The 15,943-nt window shown below is 41.8% G+C and overlaps 1 protein-coding gene across 1 annotated transcript in view; it reads left to right on the top strand.

Moving 5' to 3' along the window:
* ADAMTSL3 (ADAMTS like 3) overlaps positions 1-15,943 on the top strand; it is a 391,341-nt gene that overhangs the window by 253,749 nt on the left and 121,649 nt on the right. Inside the window, exons 15-16 of the mRNA XM_012801847.2 lie at positions 1,215-1,299; positions 14,395-14,681. Of these exons, the coding sequence (XP_012657301.1) occupies positions 1,215-1,299; positions 14,395-14,681 (372 nt within the window). The remainder of the gene's footprint in view (positions 1-1,214; positions 1,300-14,394; positions 14,682-15,943) is intronic.

Genomic DNA, 15,943 nt, shown 5'->3' with positions numbered 1-15,943 from the left:
TTTTTTAGAGACAAGCTCTTGCTCTTGCTTAGGCCAGTCTTGAACTCCTGAACACAGATGATCCACACGCCTTGACTTCCCAAAGTGCTAGGAGGGTAACTTTCTTGAGGGAAAAGCTATGTCATTTTTATGGAATGAAGGAAGACTTCCAGTTCCCAGTCTAGATCTATAGAGGCACTTATTAATACATTTTCTCCTACAGTTCCATTTGCTCCTCATGAATTAGCAGAAAAGGGTGGAGGACTTGGCATCATCTATCTAATATATGCACCTCTCTATGAGTAATTATTTGTGTGCACTTTAGTAAGGGTTTACCAATTGTCATGACAAGTACCTTTCTTCCTGAAATGGAAAAATACGATTCCCACCTACTAGTAAGAAGGACTCTTTTTTGGTACTTTAGAGAGGATGGTAAAATCCTCCTTTGTTATTTCTCAGTTCATTACTCATACAAATGGTCTCATAATGAACCATTCAACAAATATGCATTTGTGTCTATCTTGCAGAAAAATCACGCACTGCCTTGACAGACAGGCGTGTGAGCACTTAGTACATAACTCCATCAGCAAGGTCTTCCCTCCTTCCCTCTGCACTTGATGCTACTTTAGGAGCTGCTCTCTTAGGATCTGTAATTTCCTCAAGCAGGCCAAAATTATTTCCTTTCACAACTAGGTGGTTTCTGTCTAAGGAGAATTCAAGGGACAGAATGGGGTGCCTGTTTGCTCCTCCATGTGAGCCGGCTGTAATTGGTAATTGCCCCTCAATAACCACAACAACAGTCAAGGTTTGAGTAACTAACACAAACTCACTCATCCTCCTAACTTTCTTAACCTCTGTGCTATTTGCTTTTCTTTAGTAATTTTTGTATTCAGTGGGCAAAAATTTTTGGCAAAAGAAAGCAAGCTGATATGGTTGAAGTAAGAGCTTTACTGTGAAAACAACAGAAAGGCATTTTGATGTTAACTTTCAGAACATACTCAGCTTCTCATGGGATCGTTTAGGTTATGGAATTCTGATAATGTGTTCATTTTTTAAAATATGACAGAAAACTTTTATTCATTCCAGAAGCCACCTAATGTACTGTGCTGAAGGATTCAACTTGTATTTACAAAACATGATGTGTTTATTGATGAGATCTTCACTAGATATTTTTGTAACTGGCTTCTTGATGATTAATAGTAATTAAGCTTATTTTTTATATTCCTTTCTCTTAGAAAAAAGTCCGGTGGAAGCTAAATCACCTTGGCTAAAACAAGCGCAAGAACTAGAAGAGACCAGAATAGCAACGGAAGAACCAACGTGAGTCCAGGGCCTTTCTGGGAATAATCAGCATACGCCAGTTAATGTGATCTATGTAATTTTTGTACTCATTGCGGTACAGTGATACAGTTAGTATCCAAATGACCTGGATTTGCAGACTCTAGAGAGCTTGAACTGGCCAGAATTTTTCTTTATTTCACAATTCTGCAGTCCTACTTTGGCAGTGTCTGTGAGAAGCACCAAAAAGAGCAGCATTATTTAACAAAAAGCAGACCCAGTGGTCTGTTACACATGGAGATTGGGGATTATTTCTAGATGAATCCATGAGAGTTGACTAAGGATCACCCCAATATTATACAAATAACCAGTCCCTCCATGATGCAGTCACAGCCGTGAGATGTATTGGTGGCCTGACTGATGATAAGGAGCAGTCCTGGGCTGCTGTGTTGTGGGAAAGCAAAGAACAGGGTACCTTGAGTGCTGGAGCTTAGGCAACACCTCACAACTACTCAACTTTTAATTTTTAATTAGTCTTTAAATTTTAAGTCTTTAGTTTTCACCTTACTGAGAAAAAGGACAGATTGGGCTTCATCTGTCCAGGATTTATTCCAACTCAAAAATCCAGTGACTGCTGTCCACATATGATTGGATAGGTCTGGATTATAAAGGTGTCAGTGGAAATTAAGAATCAAGAGCAAATTAAAGCAGTGTCCAGGAGGCAGAGATATAGGGACCCAAAGAGCAAGGAGCTCTGAGATTTCTAGTCTGGGAGCTGGTAAACTCATCGGCACCAGTGCCATACTCAGCTGCTAGCAGAGCGGTGGACTCCCTGTTGGACACATTAGGTCTGCGCTGCTGACAGGCTGTGTGCAAGGCAGCGATGCATGGGACTTTAGAGGAGATGGGTCTCAGCCCCAGTCTGGCCAGCTTCCCTTTCAGAGCAGGCGTTTCTTCTGAAACACCTCCACAGTGGGTGGAGCTCTCTGCACCAAGAGCCCGTTCTGGGGTTGAACAGCCTGAGTTATCTGAACGAACTTTTCTCCCATGGAGACAAAATTTACCTCCTAATTTCTGTTCTCTGTAAGAGAAGAAAAACACATCTGAGCCCTCTCCCTATTCTATGTGACAAGTTTTCTCAAATTTGAAGAAAGCTGTCATGGATTTCCAAGAGCTTTCTCTCCCAAGTTCATCATCCTCAGCCTTTGCAGCAGTTTCCAGGTGCTGTTGTTTTCAGATTCTTCACCCACCTCATCCCGCCCTTCAGAGCACACATTCATCTATCAATCTCCCTTGTACTGTAGTCCAGCCCAGTAGCGAGCCCCTTCTCTTTGAGAAGGCGCCATGCCTCTTGTGGTGGGGCCAACAGAAGCAGCACCTCAGCTTGGGGAATGTGCAGGTTTTCCACGTGGACTGCGGTCAGGGCTGGGCATGGCCCAGAAGAAACTATAGATGCTATCAGAGTGAATGACCCCAGAGCAGTGGCTCTCAACCTTCCTAATGCTGCAACCCTTTAATACAGCCCAAAGGCGTCGCGACCCACAGATTGAGAACTGCTGCCCCAGAGAGACTGAGTAGAAAGAGAAGAGTGCTGGGCTCATGCCAGAAGCTCAGAGATTAGAGAAAGGAGAAGCAGAAGAGGCAGATGGTGAAGGAGTAAAGAGGTGATGAGAGGAAGGCGTTGAAATAACTTAGGGGACCTGGAGAAATAGACTCGGACCCCCACTTAGGTTAATTAAATTGGTAATTTATTTTACCTGCTTCAGGGGCTGCTGCTCCAAGAGACAGTCAGCACCCAGTGAGAGTGTGAGTTACCTTTTATAGGCTTTGTGTAAGCATATTACAGAAGTGAAACGTGGCTGGTTAAGGGGGGTTACAATTCAGGTAGTCATAGATACAGCAATGGAACAATAATTAATACAGTTTCAGTTGACAATGGATACATTTCATATCACAATGGTTATGGTTATACAACAGTAATTAATCAAGTCTCAGTGAGTTTTCCACCATTGTTCATCTACTGAGAACTTGGGGGTTTTGTGAAACTTGGGACTTTTTTTCCTTGTACCTAAAGCTTGTTCTTGGCAACCCTAGGGGAAGGAGGGGGCCTGGCAACGTGGCTGAGAAGCATGTTCTCGGCCACCATGGGGGGAGGAGGGAGGAGGAGGAAAATGGGCTGGGGAGGGGGAACAGGTGAGGGTGATGGTGGAGGGAACAGGTGAGGGCTGGGGAACAGGAGTGGGCAGGGGAAAGAGGGCTGGGTTACAACAGCGTGAGACCCAGGAGAGCTCAGAGCCCAAGAGGGTTTGAGGAGGTGCACAGCCAGCAGGAGTCACATCTCGCAGAAGGCCAAGCAAGAACTGTAAGGACTGAGAAAAGGCTGGTTTGGTTGACGAGGAAATCTTTTTCAGTTCATTGTGGTGTAGTATCATTCAAAGGGCAGAAAATGAAACATGGTGGAGACTTAAGAAATGAATTTCCAGATAAGATGGAAAAGGGGCATTGGGCATTTGACTACTAAAAATGGAGCAAAGACTGCTAGTTGAGCTGGTGGAAAAGAGTAGGTGTGGGTGTTTTTGTTGTGTTTCTTCTCAAATATTAAAAACATTATCAGGATTTTAGACAAGTTAATTAACCTTAAAAATATTACACCATAATCAGGATTTTAGACTATAGAAGGAAGGAATTAGGCTAAATGCTACTAGAATCTTCTCCCTCAGCCCTGGTCGCCTACAGAGGAAGGATCTGGAGAGGAAGCATGGAGGTGTCATGCAAGGAAAATCACCGAGTTTTCAGTCTGGAATGTTGAGTCCTACCAGGATGTTGTGTTCTCAAAACACAGTTACATGGCACTTGCTAACCCTCCTGCACATCCTCTCAGGCGGTGGGACTGCTGTTGGTCCAGGTCACCAAGCGGAAAGCCGAAAGTTGTTCTTGCCTCTTTTTCATTCTTCCCTATGTGCAAGTAACCATTGAACTGTGCCAAGTGTATTTACTAAAATCTTCCTTGGTTCCAGCGCCTTCCCTCCATCCTGACTGCCATCCCTGTCCAGGTGCTGCAATCACTTACCAGACACCTGCAACAGCTTTCTCACTTACTTGCCTCAGATGTACCCTCCCCACAGCCACCAGCAGAGTCTAAGGTGCAGAGCAGATTCTTCCTTTTCAATGTTCAGAACATCCAGATGTTTTCCCATCACCCCCCAAAATTAGTGAGGCCATTTGGATGCTGCAGGACATCACGTTCCTGGCCTTCAGCCTCATGTCTGGCCACTTCCTGTCCTTGCCTTGAATGGGCTTTTGCAGCCACACTGACCTGTTCCTTGCCTACAGCGAGTCGCCACTTATCTCCACCCCAGCCCTCACATTTCACTCGAGGTTGGACATGGCCCCCAAGTGGGTATTTTTTTTTTTACTTGTTTTAATCAAAAACTTTTAAACCTATTTCAAAAAGGAGAAAACAGTAAAGAATCCCTATGTGTTCAACTCCCAGCATCAATAGTTACCAACTCAGATCTGCCCTTGTTTCATCAACAAGGCTGACACTGGTGTGCTCTCACCTAAGAGGCACAGTGCAGGGGCACAGGGCACACCTCTTGGGTGAGGGGCACAACTACCACTTGGATTCTACCTTAAAAAATGCAAACAATGTAACCAAATCATCTGTACCCTCATATTAATCTAAAATTTTAAAAAAGTTGTAAAAACTTATAAACCAAGTTATAATTAATTCTGGGTCAATACAATAAATAAATTAATTTAATTTTAAAACAATTAAAAATAAACTACCAACACTGTCTTTACCCCTGATCAGTTTTGAAGCAAACATAGACAGTATACCATTCCTCCCATAGATACTTCAGATCTCCGAAAAAGGAGTCATTTCTTAGTAATCAAAGTGCCATTTTTAAAGTCTAGTACTTGGCTGGGCATAGTAGCTCACACCTATAATCCTAGCACTTTTCGAGGCTGAGGTGGGTGGATTGCCCAAGCTCAGGAGTTCAGAATCAGCCTGAGCAAGAGTGAGACCCCACCTCTACTAAAATTAGAAAAATAAGCCTGACATTGTTGCTGGTGCCTGTGGTCTCTGCTACTTGGGAGGCTGAAGCAAGAGGATTGATCAAGACCAAAAGTTTAAGGTTGCTGTGAGCTATGATGCCACAGCACTCTACCCGGGGCACAGAGTGAGACTCCGTCTCAAAAAAATAAAGAGAAGAAAAAAAAAAAGTCTAGTCTAGTCATCAGATCACTTCTACCAGAATCACCAGTGCATTTTAAGAAGTGGTGATTTCTGGGCAAGGTGCCATCACCAGCATTTTGTCCTTTTGCCACTGCCAACTATTTCTTTTTTATTGTGGTAAGAAAAGCATAATATAAAACTTAACATTTTCACCGTTTTAAAGTGTACAGCTATGTGACATTCATACACTAACGATGTTCTGCAACCATGGTTACCACCCATCTCCAAAATGTTTTCAGCATCCCCAGCGTAAGCTCTGTGCCCATTCAGCAGGGATTCCTCCTTACCGCCCTCCTCCCTGCTCCACCCCCTGCTCCGCTGCCCTCACCAGCACTCTTAACAAGCACCCCAGGTGACTTTGGGGTGGGGGGTGGCATCCAACTTTAGTAATCACTGGATCAGATACTCCCTAAGAGCTAGGGTGACCAGATTTTAACATTTGTAAAGCGGGACAACATGACTGGGGGGCAGGGCTGGGGCGGGGTCAGGTGGGGTGGGGGTGGGGCAGGGTACAGGGCAAGGCGGGGCCTGACGACAATGCAAACTTTGATAAGCAGTTCTCAATAATCACTTCTCAACAATTATTTTTAATTATTACAGTTTAACATTATAAAATTAACAAAAATAATATAAAACTCATATTCTGGCGAAATAGCCACATGGCAGCCGAAAGCCGTATATTCCTTTCCTGTTCTCCCGCCCGTTCGTACATTCTTTCCAAAAATCGGGACTTTTTAAAAACACCGCGGGACACAGGACAAATTGTGAAAAAGCAGGACTGTCCCGCCAAAAGCAGGACGTCTGGTCACCCTACTAAGGGCACTTTCAAGGTCAGAAAACACTACTCATTTGACTGAATTAGAAAAAGGTGTAATCGTAGAAACTACAGTGGTTCTGGCCCCATAGTCATTCTCTGGCTCACTTTCTGTCAGCCCCACTCGGCTTTTACTGGGGCTTTCTTCCCCCTCTTATCACAGAGCAAAGCTAAGATGTTCTTTACTCCCCAGTGACGCTGCCTTTTCCCCCCAGCATGGAAGACTGAGCTGGTAGCACCTGTTCCCTGGCCTAAGGGGCTGCCCCTCCCACCCTCCGCCATCTCTCCCCCTGTGGTCTCTGTGCAGTTTTCCTGTATAATTCACACTGCCTGGCAGTTTCTGGCCTGGTCTTGGCTGTCTAGTGTGAAGTTTATAGTTTGCTGCCACCACTTCTAACTGTTTATTCCCTCGATTTCCAAATGAAACCACAACGTATCTTAGCTTTAGTCCAGCCTTTTATTGCTGCCGCCTTTCGTGGTCTGGGGACACTTGTTGAGGATGACTGAGAAGATGAATGTAGCTGTAGTTCAGATCCCCCAATGACGCCTGCCAAGCCAGCCTGCAGAAGATAAATATTTCTGTCTCTGTGGTTTACCATGGCCGAGCTCTGAATTTACATAGGGAGTGGATGTTCAAAAGGCTTTGTTTCCTTTTTTCCTTTTTTTAAATTAGGAAAATAAAACTTACAGCTTATAAAGCTAAGCCAAGGAAACTACAGCAGTGGCCTTCTTAGCTTTCAGCGGTGGAATGCGTTGACAACTGATACAGTTCATCATCCTTGTTTTAAAAGTTTCTCCCTGGAGCCTCATCATTCGTTTCTGTGGGATTCTCAGCACTTCAGCAAACTTGTTGCCCTCTCTCCCGTCTTTCATATATGAAAACTAAGGAAATAGGACAGACTTAGAACACCCTGTATGTTTTCTTCACTGCTATTTTAATTTCTCCAGTTGAGGAAATCGTGTTTGCTAAAATCGAATTAGATTTTATTTCAGGAGTCTGCTTCTCTAACAACTGCAGTAACAACAACTTTTGTGCCAGGCTCTGTTCTGAGAGTTCTACGTGGATTCATTCACTTAATTCTCATCAGTCCTTTGAGTTAGTGTTACTCTCTTCTTGGGGCTGAGAAAACCAAGGCAGAGAAAGATTCAGATAGTACGTCTCAGCAATTCAGAGCAGTTGTATTAAGTGGAGGCTGGTGATTCTATGGTGTGTGATAACAGAGTTGACATTTCACATCAGGTGACCAAACTGAAGTCTCACTGTCCTTGGGTTGGTCTAATGGAGTAAGCAGAGAAGCAAGTGACAAAATTATGGTATTGCATGGCATTGTAAGATAGCAGTGTATCGTAATGTGTCATTAGGGGCAGGGACACCTTCCTGGGAGAGATGGTGTGAGAACTGAGACCCTAAAATGTGCTAAGGTGTCAGAGGAACAGCAAGTCAAGTTTCAGGATAGAGGCTTGTGTGCAGGCTCACTGCCCATGTGGGCCAGGCAGGTGGTTGGGGTGGTCAGAGTGTGGAGAGGGGTCTGGGGTTTGGGGGGGTGAGGGAGGAGTCTGGGGGATGGGGAGGTGGTAGCAGCAGCAAGGACGCATCTGAGAAACAAGAAGTGGGGTCTGCCGTGGTTCATTAAGGAGTTTGGACTCTATCTGAAGGCAGTGGGGATTTTAACCAGGGAAACTGACACAATGGCAATTACATTTTAGAAAGATCCCTCTGGTCATCAGCAGTTTGTTTTTCTAACTATTGACTATGATAAATAAAACTGCAGAAGACCTCAAATTCATTTCTCTAGTTGTCTTTAGGATATATTTGTGGAGTGGAACAGAAGATGGGTACATTGAAGGCCTTTAATTTCCACTGTTTAATTTTCAGAAAAGTCAGTACTGGTGTCCCTACCAGCATGGTACCCCCACTTGCCTTCTTTCCAACACCTTTATCAATATCAGGAAATTCCTTTTTTTCCTTAAAAATGCTGTTTTGTAGTATTTGTTATGGTTTCACATTTTATATCTAACCTTGATCTGTGGGGAATTTACTCTGACGTGTGATACCTAATATCAGTGTAACTTAATATTTTTCAAATAATTAACCAATTGCCTTAACATTGTCTATTGAATTATCTAAACTATCCACTTCAGTTTTAAAATGCCATCATTGTATAAATAGGATTGTTAATCCTTTTAAAAACGTTCTTGTCTGTTCTCATCTAACCCTCTGTAAAATTTTAGAAGTATCCTATTTGTTTTCAACTCCCCTACCAAAAATTGTTTTTGCTTCAGAAGGTTGGATAAGAACTACATTTTTTCTCAATTAATTGAGGGACAACAAACATCTTTATAATTCTGAGTCATCCCATTCAGGGTCACAAGGTGTTTTCTCGTTTATTCAGATCTTTGGGGTTAGCATCTCCCGGTATTTGCAGTTACATCAACCCCGCACATTCTAAATAAAATTTTAATTTACAACCTCACAAAACATAGGCAATTTTTTTTGCACTTTTAAAGCCTTAGTTTTTCTCATCTGTAAAATTAGCAGAATAATGATACTTATTCATAGGATTGGTGTGCAAATTATATTAAACAATACACATAATATCCTTATTGTAGTTAGTACCGGGCAGCTAATGCTGTTAGCAGAATTCTGGGGAAACTGGTAATTTTAGGATATATGTATCTACCTATATCTCTATATACACATGTATTTAGCTGTAGACGACTTTACTGAACTATCTTATGTTTTGCAAACATTTTCAGTTAATTTTACTGTTTTTCATAATTATTATGTCATCGTCAAACAACGGTACTTTTGTCTGTTCTGTTCATTATTTCCTAATAGTTACACCTGCCTTTTCATCCTTCTACTTTATTTTCATTTGTACTTTTCCTTATATTTTTTACATTTCTGAAGTCATTTTGTTATATTTGTATCTTCTATAAGTTTCAAAGATATAGATGAAAGTCTCTATATTTTTGATAAGAGAATTTAATCCATTATAGTTATCATCACTGGTAGTTCTGGTCTCCGTTTTAAGTATTTCCTTATTGATTCTGATGTTTTTCTATGTGATCTTGATTTGTTTTGTACAATACAGGAGATTTATGTGTTATCATCTTATTTTTAACATATTTAATTCTATATAATTTTTGTCATAAACATCAAGAATGATGCCATTTCTCTTTACTTTTTTATGTTTAAAATTATTAAATTGGCATAGTGTTCTTTATCCCCAAACTATTTTCTCAAACCTCCTGATTTTTGTTATTAAACTCTGGTATTTAGAGCAAAGATATTTAATAGTAAATCATGGTTATTCTATGCATTTTGCTGGGGGTTGTTTTTGTTTTTTGTTGTTTTTTTGAGACAGGGTCTCACTTTGTCACCTTCAGTAGAGTGCTATGGTGTCAGAGCTCACAGCAACCTCAAACTCTTGAGCTCTCACATTAATTGAGGGAATTGATAGATGTGGCAGAGTTTTGGTCATCTTGTTTTTCGTAATTCCAGACCTTAATTTTCATAAGTCCCACCACTGTGGAAGGTAGGCTTTGTTCCTTAATTTCTGGGTAGGTTTATTTGGTAGTGTGCCCTCCTGTTGCTTGTTATGAAGAATGTGTCCGAGTATTTCTTGTAGAGCTGGTCGAGTCATGGCAAATTTCCTCAGCATGTGGATGTCAGTGAAGTATTTGATTTTTCCATCACAAATGAAACTCAGTTTAGCAGGGTATAGGATCCTGTGCTGGAAATTGTTTTGCTTAAGAAGGTTGAAGGTCAATGACCATCCTTTTATGGCTTGGAAAGTTTCAGCTGAAAGATCTGCAGTCATCCTTATACGTTTCCCTCTGTAAGTAATACTTTTCTTATGCTGGGCTGCTTGCAGAAGTTTCTCCTTCATGTTAACTTTGGCAAAATTAATTACAGTGTGTCTAGGAGATGTTTTGTTTGGATTGAGTCGTGTTGGGGTTCTGAAACTATCTACTCTCTGAATTTCTGTATCTCATGAAATACTTAAGGAAATTCTCCACCATAATGTCTTGGAGCAGAGAATTTGTGCCTTTGGGATCATCCTCTTCTCCTTCAGGAATCCCTGTGATTCAGATGTTTGATTTCTTGGAATTATCCCATAACTCCCTCAGGGAATATGCTGTTCTTTTCTCCATTTTTCTGCCTCTTTGGATGCTTGAAATAGTTCAAAAGTCTTTTCTTCTTTATCTGAGATCTTCTTCACACTACTCAACTCTATTTCTGAGGAACTCTGCTGCATTTTGAAGCTCCCCAGATACCTTTTGCAATTCCTTCAGCTCTGATGATCCTTGCTCATCAGTGTCTATATCATTGGTGACTTTGTCTTTGAATTCATTAATTTCTTGAGACAACTTCTGAACTATTTTTTGGTCCTCTGTTTCCATCTTTTTCTCCAGTCTAATTATCTTATTTGCCATCCATATTCTAAATTCTATTTCTGCCATTTCAGTGATTTCTCTGTGGATGGGATTCTCTGTTGTATTTTCTTTAATGTCCCCAGGAGGTGTTGCTCTGCTCTGATTTTTCATGTTGCCAGAGTTCTTCAGCTGATTCCTCCTCTTGAGTATTTTTAGCTTCTTCCTCTTTTTCTCTTTTTTAATATATACATATATTTTTGAGATAGAGTCTCACTATGTCACCCATGGTGTCACTGCTCACAGCATCCTCAAACTCCTGGGCTTAAGAGATTCTCCTGCCTTAGCCTCCCAAGTAGCTGGGACTACAGGCACCCACCATAATGCCCGGCTATTTTTTGGTTGCAGGTGTCATCATTGTTTATTGTTTAGCAGGCCCAGGCTGGGCTCAAACCTGCCAGCTTCGGTGTATGTGGCTGGCACCCTACTCATTGAGTTACAGGGGCTGAGCTGTCTCTTTTAATATGTTAATTGCACTTTTTTAGTTGAATTGAGAGGTTCTCTCCACTGCTTACTGTTGCAGTGTGCCACCACTGCACTGTTGTTCTTTTCTGCTTTCTTGTTTCTGCTGCTTGATTCAGCCTGAGTGATGTGGACCTCACACAGTCCTCTCAGTGCAGAGCTCCTCACATTCGGCTTTTGTCCTCTTCAGCCCATTGTCTCTCCTTTTCATCACGAGCTTCTGGTAAAAGCTGCTTCTGATCAGCCATCTTCCCATAATTCCTCCTCCCCAAAATTGCATTTTTAAAACTCTGTTTTATAGAGGTATAGTTTACTGTGCCTGTTTCCGGTTCACCATGGATGAGCTTTGACAGACCCGTATACCCATCACCCCCCAGCCCTACTCGAGGTACAGAACCTTCCATCACTCCAGAGGGCCTCCTTGTCCCCCTCATTGCTTTAATAGCTTCTCTATCAGCACCTTACTCATTGCCCGGTCTTGCCTCTGGGTGATTGATTTAGTCTTCAGCCATGTTTTTCCTGTTTTCTCCCTGGTTCTGAATTACATGTGAGATCTGTGATAAAGGTGTTGTGTTTCAGCTTTGTTTCCTCGGCCCCTCAGTCTTCCACCCCATTCTGTTGTTTCACCGTCTTATCTGTAAGCTCTCACAGTTGCACCCTGATAACTCTTTCTAAGATCCTCCATTGTACAAAGATGCAGGAAACATATCCTGTTCCTCTGGTTATGTTTTGTCCAGACTTGGCTTTTCAAATGTATGCCTTTCTTTTTTTATTAATACAAATTACCAGGTATAAGGAGCAGGTTTCAGGATTGTGTGAACACTATAACAACTTTTATTAATAAAAAATAGTACATAGAAGAAAATTAGGCATTTTTTTTTAGTTGTTATGGATCGTTTTTTGACCCCTAAAGCATTCATGCTTAGTTTGCACAGCTCTGACATCTACTTTTTTAAGAGGACTTTTAAAAGCATCATTTTAAACCAACTTGAAACATACAGGAAACCTAGGAAAACATTGAGTCTAACCATTATTTGCCCTGTTTGGGAGTTGAGGTGAACTTTCCCACTCATCTCATCTCCTCTCAGGACTCTCAGTCACCAAGGCACAGAAGTCCAATTTCAATGAAGATATCTACTTCCCAATTTTTAAGTCTGCATTACTAAGGAAAAACAGAGAGAAAAATTGGTGACCATGAGGTAGAGTATATGAACATGGGTAGAAAATTTAAACCTTTTGAAGGTGTAAAGGACTTCAGTTCCTGACACTTGCAATTGTTTCCAGAAAATAGAAATTATACACAAACCAGCATAGATAGATATATATGCTATATATACAAACACACACAGTACATATCATAAACTATACACACGCACAGTAAATAGCATCAACTATACACACAGTATATAATATAAACTATACATATACACACAGTGCATAACAAACTATACACACACAGAGTATGTAATATAAACTATACACACACACCCCTCTATGCACTTTAGTGTTTAAACAAAAGAGATCACAGTGTATTAATTTTTCCAATATTTATTTCTTTAAGAGAGGGCTATTTCTTTTCAATTCATATGGGCCCACCTCCTTTTAAGTGACTGTGTAGTATTCATTATGTGGAATGTCTCCTTTCCAGTTCTGCCATGAGAGTGTCAAGGAAAGAAAAGAGTAAATATCAAGTATTACTCCATCCTGGGGAGTGGAGCAGGTCTTCTTGATTAGAGAGTAGAGTTCCCTGCTAACAATTTTCAGCATGATCCCAAGAAGTCTTACATTTATTGCTATTTCTTTGTGGAACTCATCTATGGCAGTGGTACTTCATTCTGCCTGTTGGGGATAGACTATTGTAGATAACTGTAATGAAAGGTTCCCTGGAGAAAGAAGGGTGGATGCCTCTGTGGGAACCTTACAACTCTGTCTTTCAGAGGTTTTGAGCATTCAGCTTTGGGATTGCATCTTAAACAAACATCTCAGCAGTATTTTCTTAAGTTATTTAGTAGAACATTATTCCATGGTGTCTGTATTCATCTAACTTTATTAAATGATGTGCATAATGGTCCTATCTTAAGTGTTTATAGTATGCATGTGTCATTGGAAAAATTTATAGTGAATAAAGTTGTTGAAAATTATTAAACCCAAAGTTTTCAAAACCTATTCTGCCACTGAATACTTTGTCAGTATTTTATGATACAAAGTGTGGCTTCAGATTATTTTAGAAAGGTAAAGGATAGTGGAACCTGATCAAAACCTGGCTTAAATATATCTCTCTGTACTGATTGTGTGTTTTTAATTTAGTCCAGGAGTCAGCCTTTGCAGGCCAACAACCTCCTCACAAACACTCAGCTCTGCCATGTGGCAAGAAAACTGCCGTGGATGAGAAGCATCCACCATGCACATGGCCAGGTCCCAGTGAACCTTCAATTATCAACACTCAAATTTGAATTTTATGTAATTTTCACATATCAAAAGTATCCCCCCCAATAGTTTAAAAATGTAAAAATTATTCTAGGTGATGGGCTATCCCAAAACAGGAAGGCCAGATTTGACCTGTAGGCCATAGCTTGATGACTTTTGATTTAGTGGATAATAACTCAAGGTAATAAATAAATGTTTTGTTCAGCCAGCCTGTCAATACTGTTTATGTTTTCAGGAGATTGATAACTTTACTGTATTTATATGTTAAACATATAAGAATATTAAAGCTTCAACTAGTCTGTAAAAAGCATTTAAGTTATCCTACAATAGCTCCTAATTATTGAGACAGTTTATTACTACTCTGCCTGTTACAAAAGATAAGCTTAATAAAGATTTACTGAATAAATGTTGGTGAAAATCTTCATATTATAAAAGAAATCAGATTAGAAATTATCTCTACATGAAGGTCTATTCATTACTAAATCCTAAAGGAAATCTTTGTAATGATGTTTTGCAAAGGTCCCAGCACAAAATTTGGTTTGTAAAGTGCATGCAAAAGAGGAGTCTCTCCTTAGTGAAGAATTCTTTCTGTTGCTAATAAGATTTGAAAGTTTGTTAACCACTTAGGTGACCATCAACAAAAGTATGGCAAGCTGGTTGTTTTGCCTTCACTGAATGCTTGCTGCTCCTCCTTTTTGTGGGCCTCTATCTAATGACCATCATTGTCCTCCTCTGGTGGCTCCCTGTTTTTCCCCAGGTTCATTCCAGAACCCTGGTCAGCGTGCAGCACCACGTGTGGGCCAGGTATTCAGGTCCGAGAGGTGAAGTGCCGCGTGCTCCTCACGTTCACGCAGACGGAGACCGAGCTGCCTGAGGAAGAGTGTGAAGGCCCCACGCTGCCCACGGAGCGGCCCTGCCTCCTGGAAGTGTGTGATGAGAGCCCGGGCTCCCAAGAGCTGGACAGTCCTCTCCACGAGGACGGTGAGATGACTTACGACTGGGAGTATGCAGGGTTTACCCCTTGCACTGCGACATGTTTGGGAGGTACGTGAACCTTTGCTTGAGGGACAGTTATGTGTATATTGCTAATGAGAAATACTTGTAATTTGAGACATTACTAAGTCAAGTAAGCCAAAGCATGCAAATTAGCAAAAGTCTGAAAGAGGTGATATCATTCAAATAACTGAAAAACTGCTTTTTCTTTCTCTTAGTGATTATTTTAGAAAGGTAAAAGATAGTGGAACCCGAACAAAAAAGCGATTTTTTTTTTTTTGGCTTAAGAATCTGCATATTTGAAGTGGGGAGGGACTCAGGGGTTAATATGGAATAAATACGAGAAAAAAGAATGGATAAATTGAGGCAATCTTGTGCACAAAGTCAGCCTTACAGATCAAGGTAGCCTGGCACTGTCATATCTGATACGACTCTTGGTGAGAAGTCATCTTCAGAAATGTTTAGGGTGCTGAGTGCAGTGGCTCATGCCTATAATCCCAGCACTCTGGGAGGCTGAGGCAGGTGGATTGCCTGAGCTTACCAGTTCGAGACCAGCCTGTGCCAAAGCGAGACCTTGTCTCTAAACATTGCCAGGCACCTGTAGTCCCAGCTACTTAGGAGGCTAAGGCAAGAGATTCTCTTAAGCCCAAGAGTTTGAGGTTATTGTGAGCTAAGATGCCACGGCACTCTACCAAGGGTGACAAAGTGAGACTCTGTCTCAAAAAAAAAGAAATGTTTAGGCTCATGTTCGCACATTGAGCCAGTGACCAGTGAAGAGCAAACCTTATCACTGATTTGTTAGGGCCAGAAAGGGCTATGTAGCCAACCGCCCTGTCAGGGTGAGGGGTGGCCCCCTGCTTAGTTATGTATTCTGGGATCCAAAAGGGCACAGGAGTTAGGCAGCCACTCACCAGTGTTCTTTTGAAAGTAAAAAGAAACAACACATTGGGAAGCTACAGCTTTCACTGACATGAAGGAGACTCACTCTGACCAGGACTCCAGAGCCTCTCATGCCCTGTCCTCTGGCTCCTGACTGTTCCTTCCAGCTGGCTAGGGGCCTGGGCATGCTCTGCCATCAGTCCCAGCCAGTGGAGGGAAACACACATCCCGGAGCCCCTGCACGAACGTGCCCCACCATCACCTGGGACTACCCCCATCAGGGTGTGGAGCTCACGGCCCAGACCTCGTGCCTGAGCCCCTACACGAGCGTGCCCCACCATCACCTGGGACTACCCCCATCAGGGTGTGGAGCTCACGGCCCAGTCCTCATGCCTGAGCCCCTACACGAGCGTGCCCCACTCCTCACCTGGGAC

The sequence above is a fragment of the Otolemur garnettii genome, unplaced genomic scaffold (assembly GCF_000181295.1).
Source record: "Otolemur garnettii isolate 467f Iridium unplaced genomic scaffold, OtoGar3 scaffold00011, whole genome shotgun sequence".
In the NCBI taxonomy this organism is placed as follows: Eukaryota; Metazoa; Chordata; class Mammalia; order Primates; family Galagidae; genus Otolemur; species Otolemur garnettii.
Note: the sequence above shows the minus strand (reverse complement) of the source record. Positions and strands in the feature narration are given on the sequence as shown.